At 43.2% G+C, this 27,577-nt stretch overlaps 1 protein-coding gene across 2 annotated transcripts in view; it reads right to left on the bottom strand.

Annotated features, from left to right (window-relative positions):
• LOC140482415 (contactin-associated protein-like 5) overlaps positions 1–27,577 on the bottom strand; it is an 878,213-nt gene that overhangs the window by 508,267 nt on the left and 342,369 nt on the right. For both annotated transcript variants that reach the window (XM_072579896.1, XM_072579897.1), the window contains exons 7-8: positions 25,727–25,870; positions 12,453–12,714 (exon numbers count right to left, since the gene is read on the bottom strand). In XM_072579896.1, the coding sequence (XP_072435997.1) occupies positions 12,453–12,714; positions 25,727–25,870 (406 nt within the window). The remainder of the gene's footprint in view (positions 1–12,452; positions 12,715–25,726; positions 25,871–27,577) is intronic.

Here is a 27,577-nt window from a genome sequence, read left to right as displayed (position 1 = left end):
GATAACTCAGGAGAAAGTAGGACCAGTCAAGGATGAAGGAGGGAACTTGCGCTTGGAGTAAGAGGATATGAGCAAAACCTTAAATGAGTACTTTGCATCGGTATTCACTCAGGAGAAGAATATGGAGGATAGTGAGGTTAATGCGTAGCATCCTAATATGCCAGGGCATTTTGAGATCAAGAAAGATGTGTGGAGAGCATTAAGGGCCCAATGGTATCTACTCTAGGTTATTGAGAGAGGCAAGAGAGGAGATTGCTGTGGCCTTGACCAAGATCTCTCATATCCTCACTAGCCACTAGAGAGGTCCTGCAGGACTGGTGAGTCGCTAATATTGTTCCTCTGTTCAAGAAGAGTAATAGGTATAATCCAGGAAACTGTAGATTGGTGAGTCTCACATTGGTAGTTGAGAAGCTATTGGAAAGAACTCTTAGGGAATAGAATTTACGTGCATTTGGAAAAGCAAGGGCCTAATTAGCATAAGCCACTAAAGGGCTTATACTCAAAACATTGATTCTCCTGCTCCTCAGATGCTGCCTGACCTGCTGTGCTTTTCCAGTGCCACACTTTTCAACGCTAATTAGGGACAGTCAGCGTGGCTTTGTGCAGGGTAGGTCATGTCTTACCAACTTCAGTGAATTTTTCGAGGAGATGATGATGGTTATCGATGAGGGTAGAGCAGTGGATATTGTTTACATAGATTTTAGTAAGGCTTTTGACAAAGTCCCTCATGGTAGGCTCATCGAGAAGATGAAGATGCATGGGATACATGATGACTTGGCCACGTGGATTCTGAATTGGCTTGCCATAGAAGACAGAGGGTAGTGGTGAAAGAGTGCCTTTCAGGCTGGAGGTCTGTGACTATTGGTGTTCTGCAGGGTTCTGTACTGGGACCCCTGCTGTTTGTGATATCTATAAATGACTTGGATGAAAATGTAGGTGGGTGGGTTAGTAATTTTGCAGATGCTATAATGATCAGTGGAACTGTGGACAGTGTACAAGATTGTCAAAGGATACAGTGGGATATAGATCAGTTGCAGATATGGGTGAAGAAATGGCAGACGGACTTTAATCAAGGTAAATGTGAGGTACTGCACTTTGGATCATCAAATGTTAAGGAAAAGTATACAGTTACTGGCAGGACTCTGAGCAGCATTGATGTGTAGAAGGATCTTGGGATTCACATCCATAGCTCACTGAAAGTGTCCACGCAAACAGATAGGGTGGTAATGAAGGCATATGGCATGCTTGCCATTATTGGTCAGGGGAATTGTGTACAAGAGTCAAGACATCATTTTGCAGCTTTATAAGACATTGGTTAGACCGCAAATTGGTACTGCGTTCATTTCTGGTCGCCGCCACATTACAGGAAGGATGTGAAAGCTTTAGATTAGATTTCCTACAGTGTGGAAACAGGCCCTTTGGCCCAACCAGTCCACACCAATCCTCCGAAGAGTAATCCACCCAGAGCCACTTCCCTCTGATTAATACACCTAACACAATGGGCAATTTAGCATGGCCAATTCACTTAACCAGCACATCTTTGGACTGTGAGAGGAAACTGGAGCACCCGGAGCAAACTCACACAGATGCGGGGAGAATGTGCGAGCTCCACGCAGAGAGTTGCCCAAGGCTGGAATCAAACCAGGGACCCTGCTGCTGTGAAGCAGCAGTGCTAACCACTGAGCCACCGTGCCAACCGGGTGCAGAAGAGGTTTACCAGATTGTTGTCTCAATTAGAGGTTACGAACTATAAGGAGAGGCTAGAAAAACTCAGATTGTTTTCTCTGGAGTGGCAAACGCTGAGAGGAGATTTGATAGAAGTGTCTAAAATCATGAGATGCATAGATAGGGCTGACGGCCAGAATCTGTTCCCAAGAGTTGAAATACCTAATACTAGAAGGCATGCATTTCAGGTGAGGGGAGGGGGGTGTTCAAAGGAGATGTGAGGGGGCACCTTTTCAACACAGAATGTGGTAGGATTCCGGAATGCACTACCATGGTGATGGTGGAGGCAGATATAGTAGCTAAGTGACTTTTAGATAAGTACATTAATATTCAAAGAATGGAGGGATAGGACCAAGCGCAGGCAGAAGGGATGTTTGGCACAACATTGTGGGCTGAAGGGCCCCTTTCTGTGCTGTACTATCCTATGTTCTATATTCTAAAAGATGGGCACGGTTGTTAGAGGCCATTGGTCACAGTCTCAGGGCATCAGGAATTTCCTCGGGTCTTAGATACAAATATATTAAGCTGCTTCAAAGATCATCTTCCTTCTGTAAGGTCAGAGTGGAGATGTCCTCTGATGATTGCACAATGTTCAGTACTATTCACAACTTTTTTGATACTTAAATCGTCCATGTCCTTATTCAACAGGATCTGGACATTATTCTGGGTTGGGTTGCTAAGTGGCAATTAACATTTCCACTGCATTAGTTGGATGAAATGACCATCCACAACAAGAGAGAATTCAACCCTTGGTATTCAGCAACATTAACCTCTGAATCCCCAATTATCTTGAGAGTTGCAATTGGAAAGTAACCTGGACCAGACATACAAAATAATATGGCTACAAAAGAGAATCACAGTCAGATAATTCTGAGGTAAGGAACTCACCTATTGACACCTCAAAGCCTGTCCAGCATCTATAAGACTCAAATCAGTAGGGAACCCTCCCCAGCTAGCTAGATGAGTACAGCTCCAACAACACACAGGAATATCATTCAGGATAATAGGCCGGCTTGATTCTCATCCCATCCAACAACTTTAACATTCACTTCCTGGACCACTGACATGCAGCATTGTGCTCTGTCTGCAAGATCTACTGTAACAACTCACCAAAGTTCCTTAGACAACACTTCCAAACCCATAAAATCTCTTATCTGGAAGGAGAAAGGCAGTAGATGTATGGGGACACCACCACCTGCAAGTCCTCCACCAAGTTTCACACCATCCTGAGTTGGAAATGTACCATGGTTTCTTTCGTGTTGCTTCATCAATTTGCTACCCCAACAGCATTGTGGCTATTCCTAAACCAAATAGACTGCAACAGTTCAAGAAGGCAGTTCACTACCAATTTCTCAAGAGAATAAGACCCCCCCCCCCCCCTCCCCGGCACCATTGTACATGCCTCCATCTTTAAAAACACCTACACAACATAACCCCCAAATTGCCATCACACACAACCTCGTTTATTCTTGAGCTTTCCCCAATTACCTTTGAGTCTCAGGGCTTTGAGATTAACCTTCCGAGCTTGAACCTGCTCTCATCATAAGCATTCTGGACTTATGCTTTTCCAACATTGACCTTGGCTACTTACTCCAGTGCCCTTCCCATGTTCTCGCAGGGAGACTTTAGTCCTGTTAACTTCCTGCCTTCCTGTCTCCTTCAGTCAGCGGGAGCTGTCTCTCAGAGCATTTTCTTCTGTTTCTCCTGACCTCACTGAGATGTCTTGCCTTATTTTGGGAAAGCAATACCACATGAGCTATCCCACAATCAAAGGAACGGTGCCTGATTCTGTTGAACCCTTGGAGATATTGTCTTAGAGATCAAAAAACACATGCCCATCTCTGTCAATAACAGTGGATGGAAGTTATTTCAATCTGAAACTCAATTTACTTCCAAGCTGTCCTCCAAATCTGTTTTAATAGCTCTAAATATAATTCTTTATGGCTATCTTGTCCATCCTGCAGTTAGAAACTGAAGGTTATTCACAGAAGTGTAAACTATGCAAAATAACAGCTATTTTGGTTTGGGAGATGAGTTGAAGGATAGTTGACAGGCAATGTCCCCTACCCATATCACTGAATGGAGGAAATAGAGTCTATTAACTTTATTTTAGAAGACAAAGAGTGCCTATAATTGTATTTCAGCCACAATGCTTACTTGCAGTGAACTTGCAAACATCTGTGAGAGACTATTCTATGCAACAACTGAACTGAAAGTTTGTTTGTGAAAATCTGGTGACCTGATCCAATAAACTGGAGACATAGGAACAGTAGTAGGCCATTCAGCCCATCAGGCCTGCACTGCCATTTAATATGATTGTGGCTGATCACATTTCTCCATGCCTGGGTGTAAGTTTGCTCACTGAGCTGGAAGGTTTGTTTTCAGACGTTTCATCACAACATGAGGTAACATCATCAGTGAGCCTCCGATGAAGTACTGGTGATATGGCCCTCTTTTAATTTACATAGTTAGGTTTCCTTGGGCTGGTGATGTCATTTCGTGTGGTGATTTTGTTTTCCTGTTCTTTTTCTTCAGGGTGGTAAATGGGATCCAAGTCAATGTGTTTGTTGATAGAGTTCCAATTGGAGTGCCATGCTTCTAGAAATTCTTGTGTGTGCCTCTGTTTGGCTTATTTTAGGATGGATGTGTAGTCCCAGTCGAAGTGGTGTTCTTCCTCACCTGTATGTAAAGATACTAGTGAGAGTGGGTCATGTCTTTTTGTGGTATTTGGTGTCCATGTATCCTGGTGGCTAGTTTTCTGCCTGTTTGTCCAATGCAGTGTTTGTTACAATGTTTGTTGCCACTTCGCCTAGGACAACACATCCATCCTAGGACAAGCCAAACAGAGACATGCACGAGAATTCCTAGAAGATAAAAAGTGGGCCATACTACCAGCGCTTCACTGGAGGCTCACTGACGATGTTACGTTGTATCGTGATGAAACGTTTGAAAATAAACCTTCCAGCTCAGCGAGCGAACTTACATCCAGAACCTCACACTGAGCTACAAATCTTCTCAACACTCATTCTTCAAGGCTTTTTTTACCCACCCTCTCGCCAATGATAATAATAGAATATTAATAGCAACAGAATAAAAATACAGCAATAATAAAAGCCAAAAGAATTATGGATGCTGTATATTAGAAACAAAAGCAGGAAGGGTCACGTGACCTGAAAGGTTAACTCTGTTTCCTCTCCATAGATGCTGCCAGACTTGCTGAGCTTTTCCAGAAAATTTTACTTTTGTTAGAACCATAACAACATTGCATGTGTCATCAAGATATACAGCATGGAAACATACCCTTCAGTCCAAAACAACCACACCGACCAGATATCCTAAATTAATCTAGTCCCATTTGCCAACATTTGGCCCATATCTTTCTAAACCCTTCCCATCCACATACCCATCCAGATGTTTTTTCAATGTCAAAATTGTACGAGCCTCTACCACTTCCTCTGGCAGCTCAGTGAGTCTTGCATCAGGAAATGTGAGATATTTCCATTGAGATGTTGCTACCTAGGCCTTGTGAATGTCAAAGATTTCATAGCAATATCTGAAGAAGAACAGGAAATTCTCCTGTTATCCTGGTCAACATTCTCCTGAAACTCAAAACAAATTAAGTGGTATTTTTCTCTGTTCCTGTTGGTGGGACCTTGCTGTGAGGAAACTAACTGCTGTCACAACATCAACTACATTTCAAAATTAATGGGATGTGAATCATTTGTGAGTTCTTGGGATCATGATAAGTTACTACATAATGCAAGTTAGTTTCTTTTTTGAATAGGTTAAGCAGCCAGGCAATTTAATTGTGGAAATGCTACTGACAACATTTGAATCTGTTCAAATGACACTGCTATCACCGCCAGCGTCCTCAATGACAAATCTAGTTACTGAACCTACACTGAAACATACCATGGATGAGCATGAAGAGAGGAGGTAAATGTTGTGAATGTTTACTGTACTAAAACAAATGTAGCCTTCAGTAAAACTCAATCAAAGGAAAAATACAGGGAACATACAAACATATCTCCAGCGGAGATTCACACGGATGATCCCTGGAATGACAGGTCTAGCATATGAGGAACGGCTGAGGATACTGGGATTGTATTCGTTGGAGTTTAGAAGATTAAGGGGAGACTTAATAGAGACATACAAAATAATACATGGCTTGGAAAAGGTGGATGCTAGAAAATTGTTTCCGTTAGACGAGGAGACTAGGACCCGTGGACACAGCCTTAGAATTAGAGGGGGTCATTTCAGAACAGAAATGCGGAGACATTTCTTCAGCCAGAGAGTGGTTGGCCTGTGGAATTCATTGCCATGGAGTGTAGTGGAAGCCAGGAGGCTAAATGTCTTCAAGGCCGAGATTGATAGATTCTTGTTGTCTAGAGGAATTAAGGGCTACGGGGAGAACGCTGGTAAGTGGAGCTGAAATGCGCATCAGCCATGATTGAATGGCGGAGTGGACTCGATGGGCCGAATGGCCTTACTTCCACTCCTATGTCTTATGGTCTTATGGTATGATTTAAGAACAAGAACTGGCCACTCCCCACTTCAAGCATTCACTCCCATTTTATTATGTCTTGACTGGTCTGATTATAGAGAAACCTCGATTATCCGAAGGACACAGGCAGGGAGTAATTCGTTCGGTTAATTGAATGCAAGATAATTGAATGCCGCATAACATAGTTAGCCAAGCATTGGGACACTTCGATCTTGTTCGTATAATCTGAGATTTGGTTAATGGAATGCTGGATGAGTGAGGCTCCTCTATATTTCACATTCCCAGCCACATATGGTAATCGTTCACCACCCCCACCTTTCTTGTCAAGAATCTATCTATTTCTGCACTGATTTTTCCATTGCCGTGCCTCAGCCAAACAAAACTAACCAATCAGCACCCTTTTCTTCGATGCTACAAATTGTAGCGACTGTTTCAAATTTGGCATTCTTGCTTTTATCCTGATGAATACACAAAAAAAATCTTCAGGAATGCATGTCTCTTTTCATGAAAGTCAAGAACTGATTCAAATTACTTGCTTCGAATTTAGATTGTGATCGTTTTGAACACAAATTATGGAGATGTAGTTTTGTTCAATCCTAGTAAAAAGACAACATCATCAGGTTAAATCAAAATCTAAAGGAAAACCTCAGAACAAAAAGTGTTCAATGTGTTCATAACTTTTCTTGAAACTTATTACTCCTAGGTATGGGTGTCGCAGGCTGGGCCAGCATTTATTGCCCATCCCTAGTTGCCCTGGAGAAGAGTAGCTGTGGAATTGAGCTATGTTCTTGACCTGTGACAGTTCACAAAGGTACACTGACAAAGCCATTAGGGAGGGAAATCGTACTTTTCTACACTTGCACTTTAAACTGTAACAAAAGCTGTAATTTTGCATTATCATTTGTGTGAAAGAATCACGTACAGTTCACTGTAAGCCCACATGTGGCTCTCTAGAACAGGAATATAGGTCTCATTTGTGACTAACTAGCAGTTCTTTTGCCTGAATCAAAAGATGGTGGGGACATGTTCCAATTCAGTAATTTGAGCACATGATTCAGGTTAACTGTCTGACACAGTATTGAATGTTTGCCGCTCCACTGCATGTGTCATCCATCAAAGGAGATGGTAAACAGAGACCTACACTCTCTTTCAGACAAATGTAAATATCTTATGGTACTCTTTCAAAGAACAGCAGGGAAAATTCCCACCAGTGACCTGACCAATACTGTTCTTTAGTAAGCACCGTGGGCGGCACGGTGGCACAGTGGTTAGCACTGCTGCCTCGCAGCGCTGGAGACCCGGGTTCAATTCCCGTCTCAGGCGACTGACTGTGTGGAGTTTGCACGTTCTCCCCGTGTCTGCGTGGGTTTCCTCCGGGTGCTCTGGTTTCCTCCCACAGTCCAAAGATGTGCAGGTCAGGTGAATTGGCCATGCTAAATTGCCCGTAGCGTTAGGTAAGGGGTAGATGTAGATGTAGGTGTAGATGTAGGGGTATGGGTGGGTTACGCTTCAGCGGGGCGGTGTGGACTTGTTGGGCCGGAGGGCCTGTTTCCACACTGTAAGTAATCTAATCTAATCTAAAAGGCAGCATCCCTGTGCTGGTTAGGGGACATTGCTGTGTGCAGGTTGGCTGCTACGTTAGAATTAGAATTCCTACAGTGTGGAAACAGGCTCTTTGGCCCAAGAAGTCAACACCGCCCCTTCGAAGAGTATCCCAATCAGTTCCCCTGACTAATGCACCAAACCTACATATCTTTGGAGCGTGTGAGAAAATTCCTCCGTGTGCACCTGAAGGAAACCCATGCAGACATGGGGAGAATGTCCAAACAGACAGTCGCCCAAGGCTGGAATTGAAGCCAGGTCCCTGGCGCTGAGGCAGCACTGCTAACCCTTCAGCCACCATACCACTCCTATCTTACCACAAAGTGACAATATTTCTATCTGAAACTTGTTGATCTTCCAGGATAAGGAGTTGACCTTAACTGAGTGTTGTAGACTGGCACATTCCAGGGTCCAGGGAAATGCTGAGGGAAATGTTAAAGCTTGGTCCAACTGCCACCAAGGGGCAGTGGGGAATGACCACCATCTGAGGTCTTCCTGCAGAAGAGTGTCTCCTCAGTTATCAGACTCCCCCATGACTTAGTCATAGAGTCATAGAGATGTACAGCATGGAAACAGACCCTTCAGTCCAACCCGTCCATGCCGACCAGATATCCCCACCCAATCTAGTCCCACCCGCCAGCACCCGGCCCATATTCCTACAAACCCTTCCTATTCATATACCCATCCAAATGCCTCTTAAATGTTGCAATTGTACCAGCCTCCACCACTTCCTCTGGCAGCTCATTCCATACATGTACCACCCTCTGCGTGAAAAAAGTTGCTCCTTAGGTCTCTTTTATATCTTTCCCCTGTCACCCTAAACCTATGCATACAAATGCCTTCTTCACTATCCTATCTACCTGCGACTCCACTTTCAAGGAGCTATGAACCTGCACTCCAAGGTCTCTTTGTTCAGCAACACTCCCTAGGACCTTACCATTAAGTGTATAAGTCCTGCTAAGATTTGCTTTCCCAAAATGCAGCACCTCGCATTTATCGGAATTAAACTCCATCTGCCACTTCTCAGCCCATTGACCCATCTGGTCCAGATCTTGTTATAATCTGAGGTAACTCTCTTCACTGTCCACTACCCCTCCAATTTTGGTGTCATCTGCAAACTTACTAACTGTACCTCTTATGCTCGCATCCAAATCATTTATGTAAATGACAAAAAGTATAGGGCCCAGCACTGATCCTTGTGGCACTCCACTGGTCACAGGCCTCCAGTCTGAAAAACAACCCTCCACCACCACCCTCTGTCTCCTACCTTTGAGCCAGTTCTGTATCCAAATGGCTAGTTCTCCCTGTATTCCATGAGATCTAACCTTGCTAATCAGACTCCCATGGGGAACCTTGTCGAACGCCTTACTGAAGTCCATATAGATCACATCTACTGCTCTGCCCTCATTAATCCTCTTTGTTACTTCTTCAAAAAACTCAATCAATTGTGACTCACGATTTCCCACGCACAAAGCCATGTTGACTGTCCCTAATCAGTACTTGCCTTTCCAAATACATGTGCATCTTCTCCCTCAGGAATCCCCCCAACAACTTGCCCACCACCGAGGTCAGGCTCACCAGTCTATAGATCCCTTGCTTGTCTTTACCGCCCTTCTTAAACATTGGCACCACGTTTGCCAACCTCCAGTCTTCCGGCACCTCACCTGTGACTATTGATGATACAAATATCTCAGCAAGAGGCTCAGCAATCATTTCTCTAGCTTCCCACAGAGTTCTCGGGTATACATGATCAGGTCCTGGGGAATTATCCACCTTTAACTGTTTCAAGACATCCAGCACTTCCTCCTCTGTGATCTGAACATTTTGCAAGATGTCACCATCTATTTCCCTACAGTCTATATCTTCCATGTCCTTTTCCACAGTAAATGCTGATGCAGAATATTCATTTAGTATCTCCCCCATTTTCTGTGGCTCCACACAAAGATCACCTTGCTGATGTTTGAGGAGGTAAAAACAATGACTGCAGATGCTGGAAACCAGATTTTGGATTAGTGGTGCTGGAAGAGCACAGCAGTTCAGGCAGCATCCAAGTAGCTTCGAAATCGACATTTTGGGCAAAAGCCCTTCATCAGGAATAAAGGCAGTGAGCCTGAAGCATGGAGAGAAAAGCTAGAGGAGGGTGGGGGTGGGGAGAAAGTAGCATAGAGTACAATGGGTGAGCGGGGGAGGGGATGAAGGTGATAGGTCAAGGAGGAGAGGGTGGAGTGGATAGGTGGAAAGAAGATAGGCAGGTAGGACAAGTCCGGACAAGTCATGGGGACAGTTACTGAGCTGGAAGTTTAGAACTAGGGTGAGGTGGGGGAAGGGGAAATGAGGAAACTGTTGAAGTCCACATTGACGCCCTGGGGTTGAAGTGTTCCGAGGCGGAAGATGAGGCGTTCTTCCTCCAGGCGTCGGGTGGTGAGGGAGCGCCGGTGAAGGAGGCCCAGGACCTCCATGTCCTCGGCAGAGTGGGAGGGGGAGTTGAAATGTTGGGCCACGGGGCGGTGTGGTTGATTGGTGCGGGTGTCCCAGAGATGTTCCCTAAAGCGCTCTGCTAGGAGGCACCCAGTCTCCCCAATGTAGAGGAGACCGCATCGGGAGCAACGGATACAATAAATGATATTAGTGGATGTGCAGGTAAAACTTTGATGGATGTGGAAGGTTCCTTTAGGGCCTTGGATAGAGGTGAGGGAAGACGTGTGGGCGCAGGTTTCACAGTTCCTGCGGTGGCAGGGGAAAGTGCCAGGATTGGAGGGTGAGTTGTTTGGGGGCGTGGACCTGACCAGGTAGTCGCGGAGGGAACGGTCTTTGCGGAACGCGGAAAGGGGTGGGGAGGGAAATATATCCCTGGTAGTGGGGTCTGTTTGGAGGTGGCGGAAATGTCGGCGGATGATTTGGTTTATGCGAAGGTTGGTAGGGTGGAAGGTGAGCACCAGGGGCGTTCTGTCCTTGTTACAGTTGGAGGGGTGGGGTCTGAGGGCGGAGGTGCGGGATGTAGACGAGATGCGTTGGAGGGCATCTTTAACCATGTGGGAAGGGAAATTGTGGTCTCTAAAGAAGGAGGCCATCTGGTGTGTTCTGTGGTGGAACTGGTCCTCCTGGGAGCAGATCCGGCGGAGGCTGAGGAATTGGGAATACGGGATGGCATTTTTGCAAGAGGTAGGGTGGGAAGAGGTGTAATCCAGGTAGCTGTGGGAGTCGGTAGGTTTGTAAAAAATGTCAGTGTCAAGTCGATCATCGTTAATGGAGATGGAGAGGTCCAGGAAGGGGAGGGAGGTGTCAGAGATGGTCCAGGTAAATTTAAGGTCAGGGTGGAATGTGTTGGTGAAGTTTTTGCCCTATTCTCTCCCTAGTTACCCTTTTGTCCTTAATATATTTGTAAAAACCCTTTGGATTCTCCTTAATTCTGTTTGCCAAAGCTATCTCATGTCCTCTTTTTGCTCTCCTGATTTCCCTCTTAAGAATACTCCTACTTCCTTTATACTCTTTTAAGGATTCACTCGATCTATCCTGTCTATAACTGACATATGCTTCCTTCTTTTTCTGAACCAAACCCTCAATTTCTTTAGTCATCCAGCTTTCCCTATATCTACCAGCCTTTCCTTTCACCTTGACAGGAATGTACTGTCTCTAGACTCCCTCTATCTCATTTCTGAAGGCTTTCCATTTCCAGCCATCCCTTTACCTGCGAACATCTGCCTCCAATCAGCTTTTGAAAGTTCTTGCTTAATCCTGTCAAAATTGGCCTTTATCCAATTTAGAGCTTCAACTTTTAGATCTGGTCTATCCCCTTCCATCACTATTTTAAAACGAATAGAATTATGGTCGCTGGCCCCAAAGTGCTCCCCCACTGACACCTCAGTCATCTGCCCTGCCTTATTTCCCAAGTTCTTCACGTGCATGTAAATATAGTCTCTATGTGTAAGTGAGGTCTTTGATTTGTTTGAATAGAGTCAAACCCCAATATTTGTTTATTTCCTTGATATGTTACGTTACAGATTTTTACTGCATTTGTGACTATATATAAGTACAAAGATTTTTTAATGAATAATTTTTATGAATATATTTTTGAAATTTAAAAAAAATCCATCTATCTTTATTAACTATGAGGTGCCCTTAAGATCAGAAAGGTGATACATAAATGCATGTTTTTACTTCTATACAGCTCATGGTATTTCCCATATGAGCATGTTTTTGGCGTGGATAGACCTGATACCAGATGGCTGAATGTTAGTTTTGCTCAGAGCCAGCATTCCTTTGGGACCCCAGCATATATGGTTGAGGTAGAAAATACAAGCTTATCTGATACTCAGCTTTCTGTGCAGATGATGCAAGTTGTGCTCATGATTGACAGTCTAGATCTCCCAAATTAACGCCCCAAATTCCAGGCATTGAAGCTGTAGGGTTCCCTGATAAGTAGCTCTCAAACCTTCACAAAACTCATTTTCTGCAAAGTACTGAAGCATTAATGTAAAACCCACTGACATTTTCACAACCCCTCGGAAGAAAAATAAATTGTCTGCTAAAATGCTTTCCTGAAACCTTGGAGATTTGTCTGACTTTCGGTTTCAATATTTCTCCTCTCACCGAACATGAAGTAATCAACTGTTGCAATTACCTGTAGCAATGTCAGTTTGGGTCCTTGACAGTTTCAGAATGGCTATTTTCAGCTTTCCATCACTTAGATGAATCTGTAGAGTTCCAGATGCTTCACGAAGTTCACTGTGCAGCAAGAGACCATCCTTGTTCCAAGTACGGAATTGGAAACTGATAGACAGTCCGTCCAGTTGAGGTGGGCCAGGCAGCAATAAGTAACTGCTGGAACTCATGAATGTGACTGGAATTATATGTGGCTCTGAACATGAAAAAGTTACATTGCCCTAAAGAAATATGAAGAGAAAAATAAACATATAGTAATGGTTGAACATATATTTAGGATCAAAAGCTTATTGAGTAAATAGATTCCTTGCAAGTCAAGGCTAAATGAAAATGACAAGTTTTTTTTTTATTAAGCCAGTAAGTTCAATGAGATTGATGTGGAATAGCTCTACCAGAGACAATATGGCAAAGTAGCCATATTCCTACTCACTCATGAGAGAGATAACTGGTGGCGATTTTACCAGCAGTCATCATGGCTCAGGCAAGGGGAGAGGATGAGAAGGAGACTCCTTCATGGTAACCTTAGCTAGTGCAGGAATTTAACCCACACTGTTGGTGTCACTTTGCATTGCAGATTGACTGTACAGTCAAGTGAACTATCTAGCCCAATATGTAGTAGCCTAAATGTGCCATATTGCTGCATAGCGACAATATTGCTACTTGCCTCCATTTTTTTCTGGGCTGTTCAAAGTGGTGTTTCATTCCATATAAAATGAAGCTTTATTTCAAGTTGTTAATTAAGATTACCATTATGTACCTGTGACCTTTCAACTCAACTGTTTAAGTACTTGTCACCAGGACCATTCTTTTAACTTCCAACCTCTGCTAGTCCTTTGGTACCTGGACAGGTGAGCCATTTGGCAGCATACTGGAGTATGGACATGTTTCCCAGTACTCAAAATATGTTGGGCCTTTCACTCAGCTCGTCCTCAAAAAAGTCATACCCGGATTAAAATTTATCTCTGATATGTGCCCCAAACTGCGAACAAAATTGTACATCACACACACATTATCAAATCATGATTGTTGCAGAAATGGGAAATGTCCTTCCATTACAGAATTAATCTGACATACTTTACCAAAGGACACACTTAAATAGTTATCCAGTATTGATGCAGGCTAGATTCAACTGAATCCACCCAACCAACACTGAGCATGTATTTTAAAAGTACTGTTTAGAAAATAAGTGTGGAATAGCACTGCAAATAACACATCAAATGTTTATTCTTTCATGGGATGTGGATATGACTGGAGATGTCAGATTTTGTTGCTCACCCCTAAATGCCATTGAAAGGAATATCTTGTCAGGCTATTTCAGAGAGTACTTAGGAATCAATCTCTGGAGTCACTTGTGGTCATACCAGGTAAGGGCGATGGATTTCCTACCTTAAAGGGCTTTTAATAAAACAGATTCGATTGCTACTGTAATCACTGATTGTTTCATTTCTGAGGCTAGCTTTCAATTCCAGACTTTTCATGAACTAAAAATACATTTTACCATTTGCCATGTGGAACTTACATAAGGGTCCCTGGAGATCTAGCTTGACTCTCTGGATTACTTTTCCTAATTTATTAACACTATTTCACCATCTTCATAATTCTAGTAATGATCACACAAAATTAATTGAGAATATCTAACTTTAAGTACTCAAGAAATTGTGCAACATTGTGTCAGAAATCAGACTGCATATTTGTTGTAGTGGTCTTCTATGCATTTGATCGCACATACAAAGCTCCATTAACATCTTTCATTGGTACAAGTAATGTTTGGTATTTTCTAATGCCCAAATATCTGTCCTTTAATGTCACAGCTCTAAGAAGCTAAAATAGGTCTTAAACATTGCTGGAACCTGTAACTATTATATTCTCATTCATAAATGCCCGTTTACCACATTTAAATCCCCTAAAATACTTAATCCCTGACATAAACTAATATTTTTATTCACTGATCTGCATTAAAAGCAGCAGACTCTTTAAAGAGCTTTCAATTAAACTTACAACCTGTTGATAATAATAGGATTTAGGAACTAGCGACCAGTAAACCAGTAAAAGCAGGATCAATATTGTTTGTATAATAGATCTTACTCTTGCAAGGCAGTGGAGGATCAACTCCCTCTCAAAAACCCTTCAGTTATCACCTATTCTCCTTTCCCTCACAGGTCATTGGTATTTAGGAACCTGGGATTATGTGTTGATGGTGTTCTTGTTCTCAGAGATTGGGAAGGGCATATTGAAGCGTAGATTCTAGGAAGCTTTATTCTGCATCTAACTTTTCCTGTCTTGGCTCAGTAGGAGCTAAATGGAAACATATTTCAACTGCTAACCCTGATGTTGCTCACCTGCCTGAGTATAAAAAATTGCTAAACCAAAATAAAACTGTCCTGTGCACTTGAGACATCAAATTAATCTACCATTTCATCTTCTAATTTTCTCCGATTGCCAATTTCCATGGAAATCCTGCACCATTATTAATCAAAGAAATTTGAATAGAGCATTAAGTTGGCATTTTCTTAAATAGAGTAGGAACTTTGACTTTGCTATTTATTCCAAAGAACAACATCACAGAAGTAATAAGAAGTTAGATTTACAATTCCCAGGGCAATTAATCACTGGAACACTGTGACAGGCAACTCCATAAATATGTGTGAGCTGACAATGTTATAGACTTCTTCAACATGGCACTCCAAGACAGACTGTTCTTTTAAATTCTACATCAGGTATCAACCATATTGAAAATATTTAGAAATAAAATTCTCGGTTCTGAAAGACTTTCTTAATAACGTGAAACAAAATGAATGGTGTTAAAGGGATTGTCAAATTACCTTTTAAAAATTAATCATGTATTTTTAATTTGCCTATTAGGTTCATGAATTTTACATTGGATGTATTACCCCAGATTTCCTCATTGGCCCCATAACCTTCACCTGATTTGGTGATGCTTTCTTCCATTCTTGGGATGTGGACATTTTTGGAAAGGTCATCTGTTGTCCATCCTTAGTTGCAATTAAGAAGGTGGTGATTTGCTATGTTTTTTGAATCTCCGCAGTCTCTCTACCCACGCTGCTGTTACGTGGAGTTTCTAACCAGATGCAATGAAGGAACATTGAAATGCATCTTAGGGAAGACATTTGATTTGATTTATTGTTGTACCTAAGTTTAGTTCAACTTTTGTTTGACATGCAGTACAGGCAGATCATGACATACAGGATGTACAGATCATAGGGTTTTAGGCAGAGTGAGGCACACAAGGTTATAGTGGCGTAGGAGGTGCACAAAAGCAAAATCAACATTAAATTTGAAATGAGAGAGGTCTATTCAGCAAGGAAGAAGCTGTTCTTGAACCTGTTGGTACATGTGTTCAAGCTTCTGTATCTTCTGCTTGGTGGAAGAGGTTGGAACAGAGTATTACTGGGATGGCAGGGGTCTTTGAGGATGTTGTCAGCCTTTCCATGGGAACAAGACATGTAGATGGAGTCCATGGATGGAAGGTTGGCTTGCATGATTGTTTAGGCTGTGTCTGTGGTTTCTTACAGTCCTGGGCAGAACAGTTGCCATACCATGATATGATGCACCCAAATAGAATGCTTTCCATGGTGTATCTGTAAAAGTTGGTGAAGGCCCTTATGGATTTGCTGAATTTTCTGAGGAAGAAGAGACGTTGTTGTGCCTTCTTGACCATTGCATCTACATGGAAGGACTAAAACAGATTATTAGTTATTCTCACTCCTTGGAACTTGACAGTCTCGACCATCTCCATCTCAGCCCCATTGATGTTGAAAGGGGTGTGTCCTCCTCCTTTCTTCCTGAAGTCAATGATCAGTTCGTTAGTTTTGCTGACATTGAGGAAGAGATTGTTATCTTCGCGTCAAGACACCGAGTATTCTATCTCCTTCCTTATTCTGACCCATCATGGTTTGATATCTGGCCTACAATGGGGGTGTCTTCAGCGAACTTGCAGATGGTCTTTGGATGAAATTTGGCCTTGCAGTTGTGGGTGTACAGAGAGTACAGTAGGGGGCTGAGTATGCATCATTGCGGGGCACCAGTGATGAGGATTATCATGGAGGAGGTGCTATTGTCTGTCTTCATCGACTGCAGTCTATGGGTCAGGAAGCTGAGGATCTAGTTGTAGAGGGCAGAGCCGAGAGCTATTAATTAGTTTTGAAATCAGTTTGATTGGGATTATAGTGTTGCAGGTTGAACTGTAGTCAATAAGTAGAAACCTGACATAGGTATCCTTATTATCCAGATGTTCCAGCGATGACTCTAGAAGTAGGGAGATAGTGTCTGCCATGGACGTGTTACACCTGCATGCAAACTGCGAGGTGTTGAGGCAGGCTGGGAGGCTAGACTTGAGCTGAAAAATGTGTTGCTGGAAAAGCGCAGCAGGTCAGGCAGCATCAAAGGAGCAGGAGAATTGAAGTTTCGGGCATAAGCCCTTCTGAAGAGTTGATCCTCCACTGCCTTGCAAGAGTAAGATCTATTATACAAACAATATTGAGTCAAAGAGCACAGAAACAGACCTTTTGGTTCAACTCACTCATGCCGACCAGGTTTCCCAAACTAAACTAGTGTTGTTTACCTGCATTTGGCCCATATCCCTCTAATACTTTCCTATTCATGCACCTATCCAAATGACTTAAATGTAACTGTAACTGCATCTTCGACTTCCTCTGGCAGTTTATTCCACATACGAATCACCCTTTTGTGCGAAAGTATCTCCCCTCAGTTCCCTTTTAAATCTTTCACCTTTCACCTTAAAAATATGCCCTCTAGTTTTGACTCCACCACCCTAGAGAAAAGACCTTTGCTTTTGACCCTAACTATGCCCCACATGATTTTACAGTCCTGTATCCTGCATTGAACACCAGAACAACATACTTGCACAACATACTTGTTCCCTGGCAGTGATCCATTGTTAACAGATTTTTTCTGTAGCTTTTATTAATATTGAATGTTAATATTGAATATTAAACCAAATTATTTGTAGAATCACAGGAAGAGTCAGCAGCGGCGAAGAAGTCAGTTCTTTCCTGGTGGCGATAATGGCCAGATGGTGGAAAAAAGGAGCCCATTGAATGAGAAACACACCAGGCTACCCCTCTACCATCAATGTCAAAACTCATAAACCTGTTGCTACAACCACACTGGGCAGTGTTCTATCCAAACATGACACACACTCTGGGTGCCTTGGGATGGAAAGATGCCTCACAAACCAACTAGTCCCACTCTCAATTGCCTTTCGCCCTGTGATCCATGTAACTCTGTAAGGCTATAAGAAATAGGAACACAAATTCAGCCCTTGAGGGGAAAGTGAGGACTGCAGATATTAGAGATCAGAGTCAAGAGTGTGTTGCTGGAAAAGCACAGCAGATCAGGCAGTATCCGAGGAGCAGGAGAATCGACGTTTTGGGCCAGAGGCCTTCATCAGGAATCATCAGCAAAATCCTGATGAAAGTCTCTGGCCCGAAACATCGCATTCAGCTCTTGATCCTGCTCCACCATTGAATATCCTCACAGCTGATCTGACATTCATCAGATCAATTTTCTTGCATCTTTCCCCATAACTTTGATTTCCCTATTGATCAAGAATCTATCTACCTCAGCCATAGCTATACACAGATTCAGCCATCAAGGCTCTCTGTGGCAAGGAGTTCCATGGACTCACAACTCTCAGAGACAAGAAACTCTTCTTAAGCTGAGCGTTATAACATTGTTCTTGGTGACGGTCTTTATCCAAGCTGTATTTTGAAATTTATTATTTTACCTATATTTACCTTCTAGGGCAGTTTATTTTATTGTACTAGTTCAGGACATGTAGAAATTATTCTTATTTTAAACAAAGATGAACAGTTTAACATTAAGCCATTACTGGAAAAGTGGGAATTTAGAATAGTTGAAGTTATAGTTCTCAATTTTTCCAATGGCTATATTTACCAGACACAGTTAGGCGAGAGGGATTAAAAGTATAATCATCATAGTCGTATAAAAATTCAGGGCCTCTCTCTCATTATAGAGAAAAGAGATAACTGCTGGTGGTTTAACTTGAAGGCCTTCATGGTGACCTCAGCCAGTGCAGGATTTGAACTCACGCTCTTGGCATCACTCTGCTTTGTGAGAGGGAATAAGGATGACAAAACAATTCTTTAAGTGGACCCTCTGAACATCTGACAGTGGGCCTAACTGGGACAGCAGCAAGAGAGTAATGAGATGAAGAGATAAAATGCAATAGACTACTATTTGAGCGTTAACAATCACAAAGATCTCCACTGACACATGTACTGACACCCATAGAGGGTGCAGAGGAGATTCAGCAGGATGTTCCCTGGGCTGGAGTGTTCCAGCCATGATGAAAAAGTTGACTGGGAGGGCAGGGTGGGAGCAAACTTCCCTCTAAGCCGCACGTCCATGCAGCCACTCAGAAGTACCTCCAAATTAGCATGCCGACACATTGAAGGCCGATTTCTGAAAACCATGCTGCGGATGAACCTTATCAGTTCACGCACTGAAAGGAAACTTACAGTGAGTATTAGACTGGAGTTGTTTTCCTTAGAGGGGAGATTTCTTTGAGGTGTAAAAAAAATCCAAACAAAAAGTGGTGTTTCAATACATAATGCTATAAAGAGAAAGGAAATAAAAACAGAATAGAAATAAAGATTTTCCCTATAGTAAAAAGCAATCGAGCAACATTAAAATAAAGCATTGCTGATAAGGGCCATAGAAGTGCCATAGAGTTCTTGAAGAGAATGGACACAGTTTAAGTGATGAAATCAATATTTCTGGTGATTGGGGACAAAATAAATGGAAATTTTCTAAGATCTCTCATGTTCCACCAAAGGTCTCCTCCACTGAGCATTGTTACCATTTTTGAAAAATTGATAAACTGCCAGACCCAGAGGAAATATATATCAAGCTGCTGAGAAAAAGCATGGCAATCCCATCAGAGGACTGTGAACGTTGTGCCAATTTGTCAAAAGGTGGAAAGGTAATTGAAATAACTCCACTGAGGCTAGTATCCCATCACCAAGTCACCCTTTATTTACACATGAACAGTCCTTGACTGTTGCACTGCCTGATACAAAATCAGGTATCAGAGTGTCAGCCATGGCTCCCAGATTACTCAAATTCTACAAGGTCCAGTTCGCTAACCTTGTTACATTCACGACATCCTTCTATCCCTCCTCCTCTAAGTCCATGGACATCAGCTGGTCCTTTATCTTGGAGAGCCACCTGGGGTGTTTCAGCACCAGGTCATGTTCCTCTAACTCAGCGTCTGAGATGGGTGGCGTGTAATGCATGGGAGCCAGCCTCTTGTGCCAGGAGTTTCTCAGTAGAATTTCACTCTCTTCTTCTAGCAGCCAAGGCAGTGAGGTGGCTACTTCCATCGTGTCCATCTCTGATTCCAAGGAATTGGCAACACTTGATGAAGAGTGTGGATTCACACATTCTGGCAGCATTTTCAAAGCTCACTAGGGACAGGGCATGCTTTTCCCCCGCAATGTTGCTAATTCACGGCTTTCATGTTATCCAGATGCTTGTTCACACCAACCCAAAGCTTACACATCACTGGTCCTGACCTCACATAGACCATGCCACTTCTTTATGTTGGGTCATTTCCATGAGTCTTACACCAAGGTTCATTCCCTGTATCAAATTCTTGATGAAGGGCTTTTGCCCGAAACCTCGATTTTCCTGCTCCTCGGATGCTGCCTGCCCTGCTGTGCTTTTCTAGCACCACACCCTCGACCCTGTATCAAACCATCTTGTGTCTGGGACTGGAGGGCCTATGCCATTTCACTCTCCCTCCCAGGTCCAGGAAGATCAGATTTAACTTGGTACGGAGTCTTCTCCCCATTAGCAACTCTGCCCATACTATTCTTGTAGTTGCATTTGGGTTGGCCCTAGAATCAAACAAGAATCATAACTGCTTGGTATCTAGTGAGGCTGTAGGCTGTTTCTCCAAGCTAACCTTTAGACTGGTTTTTCTGTCAGGCCATTGGATGAGGGCTGGTATGTAGCTGTCCTTATGTGTCGAATCCCAAGAAATAACCAAATTCCCTGATGGTTAAAAATGGCCTGTTATCCATAACCAACACTTGCGGAACTCTGTGAGTTGCAAAAGATGCACGCAGTTTATCTATTATCATCCCAGTATTTCAAGAATGGACACTATGCATGTCCAACCACTTTGAGTAGGTGTCTATAATGACTAAGAACATTAAGTTCATGAAAGAACCCGTGTAGTCAATGTACAACTGAAGTCCAAGGCTTACAATAGTCATTACTAGAAAAGCATGTCCTTGGCAGAGTGGGAGGGGGAGTTAAAGTGTTCAGCCACAGGGCGGTTGGGTTGGTTGGTGCGGGTGTCCCAGAGGTGTTCTCTGAAACGTTTCACAAATAGGCGCTTGTCTCCCCAATGTAGAGGAGGCCACATCGGGTGCAGCGGATGCAGTAAATGATGTGTGTGGAGGTGCAGGTGAATTTGTGATGGATATGAAAGGATCCCTTGGGGCCTTGGAGGGAAGTGGGGGGGGGGGGGGGCGGGGGGGGGGGGGGGGTAGGTGTGAGCTCAAGTTTTGCATTTCTTGCGGTTGCAGGGGAAGGTGTTGGGAGTGGAGGTTGGATTGGTGGGGGGTGTGGACCTGACGAGGGAGTCGCGGAGGGAGTGGTCTTTCCGGAACGCTGATAGGGGAGGGGAGGGAAATATATCCTTGGTGGTGGGGTCTCTTTGGAGGTGGCGGAAATGACGAAGGATGATATGATGTATCTGGAGGTTGGTGGGGTGGTAGGTGAGGAGCAGTGGGGTTCTGTCCTGGTGGCGATTGGAGGGTCGGGGTTCAAGGGCGGAGGAGCGGGAAGTGGAGGAAATGCGGTGGAGATCATCGTCAACTACGTCTGAGGGGAAATTGCGGTCTTTGAAGAAGGAGGCCATCTGGGTTGTTCGGTATTGGAATTGGTCCTCCTGGGAGCAGATGTGACGGAGGCGAAGGAATTGGGAATATGGGATGGCATTTTTACAGGGGGCAGGGTGGGAGGAGGTGTAATCTAGGTAGCTGTGGGTGTCGGTCGGTTTATAGTAAATGTCCGTGTTGAGTCGGTCGCCTGAGATAGAAATGGAGAGGTTTAGGAAGGGGAGGGAGGAGTCTGAGATGGTCCAGATAAATTTGAGGTCAGGGTGGAAGGTGTTAGTAAAGTGGATGAACTGTTCAACCTCTTCATGGGAGCACGAGGTAGCGCCGATACAGTCATCAATGTAGCGGAGGAAAAGGTGGGGGGTGGTGCCTGTGTAGCTGCGGAAGATGGACTGTTCCACATATCCGACAAAGAGGCAGGCATAGCTGGGGCCCATGCGGGTGCCCATGGCTACTCCTTTGGTTTGGAGGAAGTGGGAGGATTGGAAAGAGAAGTTGTTCAGGGTGAGGACCAGTTCAGTCAGTCGAAGGAGGATATCAGTGGAAGGGTATTGGTTGAGTCGGCGGGAAAGGAAGAAGCGGAGGGCTTTGAGGCCAAGAACTCCCCACCTACATTCAGGACACCACCCACGCCCTCCACCTCCTCCATGATTTTCGCTTCCCCGGCCTCCAACGCCTTATCTTCACCATGGACATCCAGTCCCTATACACCTCCATCCCCCATCACGATCCTCCCTACCTTTTATCTTAGCCTGATTGGCAAACCTTCCTCATTCCTGAAGAAGGGCTTATGCCCAAAACATCGATTCTCCTGCTCCTTAGATGCTGCCTGACCTGCTGCGCTTTTCCAGCAACACATTTTTCAGCTCTGATCTCCAGCATCTGCAGTCCTCACTCTCTCTTTACAATGGTCATTCCCATGAATGTGAGAGACCTGCTGGCAGTAATTTTTGTCCTTGTTGACATTCTGGGTACTGCCCCACCAATGCAGCTGTGTCTGCATCCAGGTCTGGCCACTAGACATAACCTCTTGGCAACATCTTCATGTTGAAGATTCCTGGATGGCACTGATGGAGTTCAGCCAGCATTTGATGGCGAGCTTTGTTCGGGACAATCACTCTTGCTCCTCTGGTGTAAGCTGGTCTCTCCGGATCCAATTTTACCAGTGATCATTCCTCTGTTCCTTCATCAATACCAGCTTTTTCAGTTTAAAAAGGACTGGAACTTTCAGCTAAAACTGGGAGTGAGTCCAGAAAATTTAATATCATTACAGACTCTTCCACTGGGGCATCACTGGTGGTGCATCTGTTAATGGGAGCCAGCTGAATGCATCTGCATTCGCTATTCAGCCTCCCAGATGGTAGTCTAACTTGCAAGCATTTAATAATGGAGACCACTGCTGGATGCAGCCCAAAGCTATGAGTGGCACTGCATTTTCTCTTCAAGCAGACAAAGTAAGGGTTTGTGATCTGTGATTATCACAAATTTTCATTGATTAAGGTATTGGTGGAACGTCCAAAATGACCACCAATCCATCTTTTTCTCTTATGATGAAATTACACTCTGCATTAGCCAAAGTCTTGGATGCATAAGCTTTTGGGCCAACCCAGAGTCCCTCTGATCAGGATATGACCTGAGTGAGGCTTTGCAATTGCCTGCACTCAAATAGTGCTTCCAAAGTTCAATCAAACTGGCATGGGTGTCCAATTTCATTAGAATACCTTGAATACATTAGAACTTGTATGGTCCACTCGCCACATTTTCCAATGTTAAAGCCAACTGTAGCACGCCTGTTTGACATTCAGTTGGGCTTCAGCTGGCAAGCGTTTTGCATCGTTACATCATTAATCCTGCATACCAGATGGTCTCTAGCATCTCATTATAGGTTAAACCAAATTCACAGGCTTCTGCCAGTCATCTTAACCTCGTCAAAAATCCTTTTGCAGATTCCCCTGGTTCTTGAATTGCCGAGTAAAAGTAATTGCATCTCCAAATTATAAAAGGTTTGTGGTCATAATATTCCTTAATATGTCCAGCAATTCTTGAAAAGTTTTAATATCTGTTGCCTTAGAGAAAGTAAGGCTCTTAATGACAGAAAATGCTGCAGCTCCACTGGGTTTCAGGACAATTATTCATTGTCTTTGAACTGCCATAATGTGCTTGCCTGGAAAAAGTAGTGCATTCTTTCCACATGCTGGGGTCAGTTCTCAACAGCAGGATTGATTGAGTCAAGCTTCTCAAATAAATGCATGATGAAAGAAGTGCTTCCCCCAACTCAAAGCCGACCATTGTAAGCAGGTTTCTTCAGGATCATGCTTTACTCTTATCATCACTGAAATAGTTCCACAGAGGGCAGTATCTCATCACCATAGAACATAAAAGATTATAGTGCAGTACAGACCCTTCAGCCCTTGATGTTGCGCTGACCTGTGAAACCAATCTGAATACCTTCTCACCTACACTATTCCATTTTCATCCATATGTCTATCTAATGACCATTTAACTACCTTTAAATTTGGTGAGTCTACTACTGTTAAGTCACCCTTTATTTATACATGGACAGTCCTTGGCTATAATACTGCCTCATACAAAATCAAGTTCCAGAATGTCAGTATCTCAAGACACTCAACCTGTTCATGTCAACCAGGGCTCCCTGATTAGACCAGATTAACAGCATCAATCAGGGAACTCATATGCTATGAGGTCAAGCTGGCTGACTTCATTACAATCACTAGATGAATGGGGCATGTGGTTATGAACGGAACCTCTGTGGCGGCCATATTTTTCAGAAAATTTCTGAGGACAGTATTATTTTCTTTAGAATGACACAGATCAGTCAAGGGCAGTCAACATGGCTTTGTTAAGGGAAGCTTGTGTCTGACTAACTTGAATTATCATTGAATTGTAGAATGACTGTTGCAAAGCCATTTGGCACATTGAGGCCCTGCCAGCTCTCAAGAGCCCCATCCCATAATCTCAAAACCATCCATGGAACTGAACCCCCTCATTTCTGGAGCCATTTCTCTCAGGGAATTTGTTACAAAGCCATGTGCTTGGCAGAGTGCACAAAAATAACGCTCTACTGTTTGCTCACAGTTAAATAATCATGCCACTTGACTGGGCACCACTAAAAAAACCCTCCTGCCTAAAGTCACAAGTATTAATAATTTTACTCATATGGGAAAGACCTGTCAGTCTAAGTGCTAACAGTTTTTTTTAAAGCAATCAATAAAAATTAATGACTGACAACTATTAAGTTTGATGAATGATATTCTCCTCATTGTGACAGATGATCCTTTTACAAATTACTTTAAATGAATTAAAATCAGGTGACTTTGTTACAGGCATATGTTCCATCCCAAAACTGATTTGAAAACTTAGCTTGTCTCCTCCACTGCCTCAGCCTAACACTGTTCAAACCCTCATCCATATCTATGTTATCTCTGGGCTCAAATGTTCCCATGCTTTCCTGGCCAACCTCCCATATTCTATCCTCCATAACCTGGAGCATTTCCAAAATTCTGTTGTCATTTTCAGAGTTTAATTAAACCCTGTGCACTTATTACCGCCGTGTTCACTTACATTGGCTCCTAACCCACCAATGCCTCAATTTTAAAATATTCAATCCTACAGTGAGCTCCTTCACCCCTCTCTATCTGTGTAACCATATTCAGTCCTAAAACCCTTCAAGAACACTGCTTTGTTCCTGCAGTAAACCATTGTGAATACCCCAGTTCACTTGACCCACCACTATCAGTCACATCTTCAGCTGCCGAGATATGTCGTCTCCCCTCCTACCATCCCTGCACCTTGCAGATGTGTAGTCAGTGTTGTGATGTAGGCAATACAGCAGCCACTTTACACAGCAAGCTCCCATAGCCAGCAATGAGATAATGTCCTGATAACCTGTTCTAATAATGTTGCTTGAGGGGTAAATATTGACCAGGACACCAAAGAAGAGCTTCCCTGCCCTTTGTCAAAATATTACCATGTGATCTTTTCCATCCACGACAAGATCTCAATTCAATATAACAACCAAAAATTGCCATCTTCCCTGGTAGACTCAATTAGAATATCACACGAATGCTCAAGGTCAGAGAGTGGGATTTGAAAACACAATGTTCTAATACCCAAGTGAGATGGCTAACAAGTGGAACCTCTCTCATATTCTACATTTTATCAAACGCCTACCTGCTTTGTGCTTCAGGTCTTTCAGTCATGTTTTACTAAAGGGCAGAGTGCATAAGACTCTGAAAGATTCGATATTTAATCCCAACATCCCACAGCTTTATTTACCGGATGAACACGTTGCCATTCTTACCATAATGTGTATCTGAGGTTTATGCCTCTTTGCCAGGTCAATGATATTCATTCCATTGTAATATAGATTTTCAATGCAGCCATGGAAGTTCTTCCTCCGAAAAGTCACCGATTTGCCTGGAATTGGGATTCCTCCAAAACTGAGCTTTAGTCGCAAAGAAAAGACAAAAATAATGTTTAGTGCAGCATTTCTTCATAGGACCAGATAATAACAATAAGGGCACAGGACACTGTTCAGGCTACAGGTATTGAAAACATTCTGGCAATAGACTTGAAAATATGTGCTTCGGAACTAGTCATGCCCTGAGCAAATCTGTTCCAATACAGTTCCAATTCCAATCCGTGTGGACTGACAATGTGAAAACTTGCCTGTGTCACACAAAAAGTATTTTAAATATCTCTCAATCATCGTCAAATAATGGAAGGGGTCACTGACAGTGCAATCAAGCCGCACTTACAAAAAAAACCCTCTTCATTGACACTTAGTTGGAGTTCTGCCAAGACCACTTGGATACTTTCCTTATGACATTTTTGGTCCTAACAACTATGACAAATTTGGGATTACGTTCAGCATGGACTGATTAAACTGACAAGTCTGTTTCCATGACTCTATGACTCTATGACAGGAGAATTGAACTCTGGAGATGAATTATGATATCAAGGAGCTCAAGGAAAACTTGAAATTGGGGTCAAAATTATCTGCTAGCTGGAGTAATACCCAACACAAAGCAAGATAGTTAAGGACATTGGTGGTAATTCTCCTCAGTCCCAGGACATCCCTGCAGTTGTTCCTCAGGGTAGTGTCCAAGGTCCAACCATCTACTGCTGCTTCATCAATAGCTTTCTCTCCACCATAACTTCAGAAAGGGGGGTGGTTGCTGACTATTGCACAATGGTCAGCACCATTTACTCAGATGTGAAGTAGCCTGTGTGAAGATGTGAGCAACATCCAGGCTTGGGCTGATAGGTGACAAGTAACATTTGTGCCAGACATTACATTTCAACAAGGAAGAAAAATTCCAAGTAATGTACTGACTATTGTTGCTAACTGGAAGGATTACAGTTGGAATCAAGCTTCAACGAAAAGCATGTAGCTTAGCAAAGATTGACAGTAGGTCAGAAAATTGGAAAGAACATAAAAAAAACTAAGAAATTTTAAGTGTAAGTACATATTAGAGTTTAAAAGAAAACTAGCCAGAAACGGAACAGCAAAAAGAGCTTAGATCCTAAATTTGCAAGATGTAGAAGCAATACGCCCTTTAGCACATTATGTCTGCTCCATCATTCAGTGGGATCAGGCTGGTCTGGTAATCTTCAAATCCACTCTTTTGCAGAAACACTTTGCAGACAGACACAACACTCAGTACATGAAATGGACCAGGCCGTACCTGAAAGCAGCTTGCTGGCTCTCTCAGCACTCACTCACTTAGCACCAATCTTTACGAACATGCCATAAATGATTTGATTTGGAGATGCAAATGTTGGACTGGGGTGTACAAAGTTAAAAATCACACAATACCAGGTTATAGTCCAATAGGTTTAATTGGAAGCACACTAGCTTTCAGAGTGACGCTCCTTCATCAGGTGGTTGTGGACCACTTGATGAAGGAGCAGCAATCCGAAAGCTAGTGTGCTTCCAATTAAACCCGTTGGACTATAACCTGGTGTTGTGTGATTTTTAACTAAATAAATGATTTGCCTTGCCATGCTGTGCTGTGCCTCTTAGCACCTTGCTGTTTAAGCCAGAGGCAAAGTTTTACAACACTGTTACAGGTTAGAGGTGCTCTTCAACACACACACACACACACCTCGTTATATTTGTTGGTGTTCCATGGCCAGTTCTGCATGGTGA

Source organism: Chiloscyllium punctatum, chromosome 10 (genome assembly GCF_047496795.1).
Source record: "Chiloscyllium punctatum isolate Juve2018m chromosome 10, sChiPun1.3, whole genome shotgun sequence".
NCBI lineage: Eukaryota > Metazoa > Chordata > Chondrichthyes > Orectolobiformes > Hemiscylliidae > Chiloscyllium > Chiloscyllium punctatum.
Note: the sequence above shows the minus strand (reverse complement) of the source record. Positions and strands in the feature narration are given on the sequence as shown.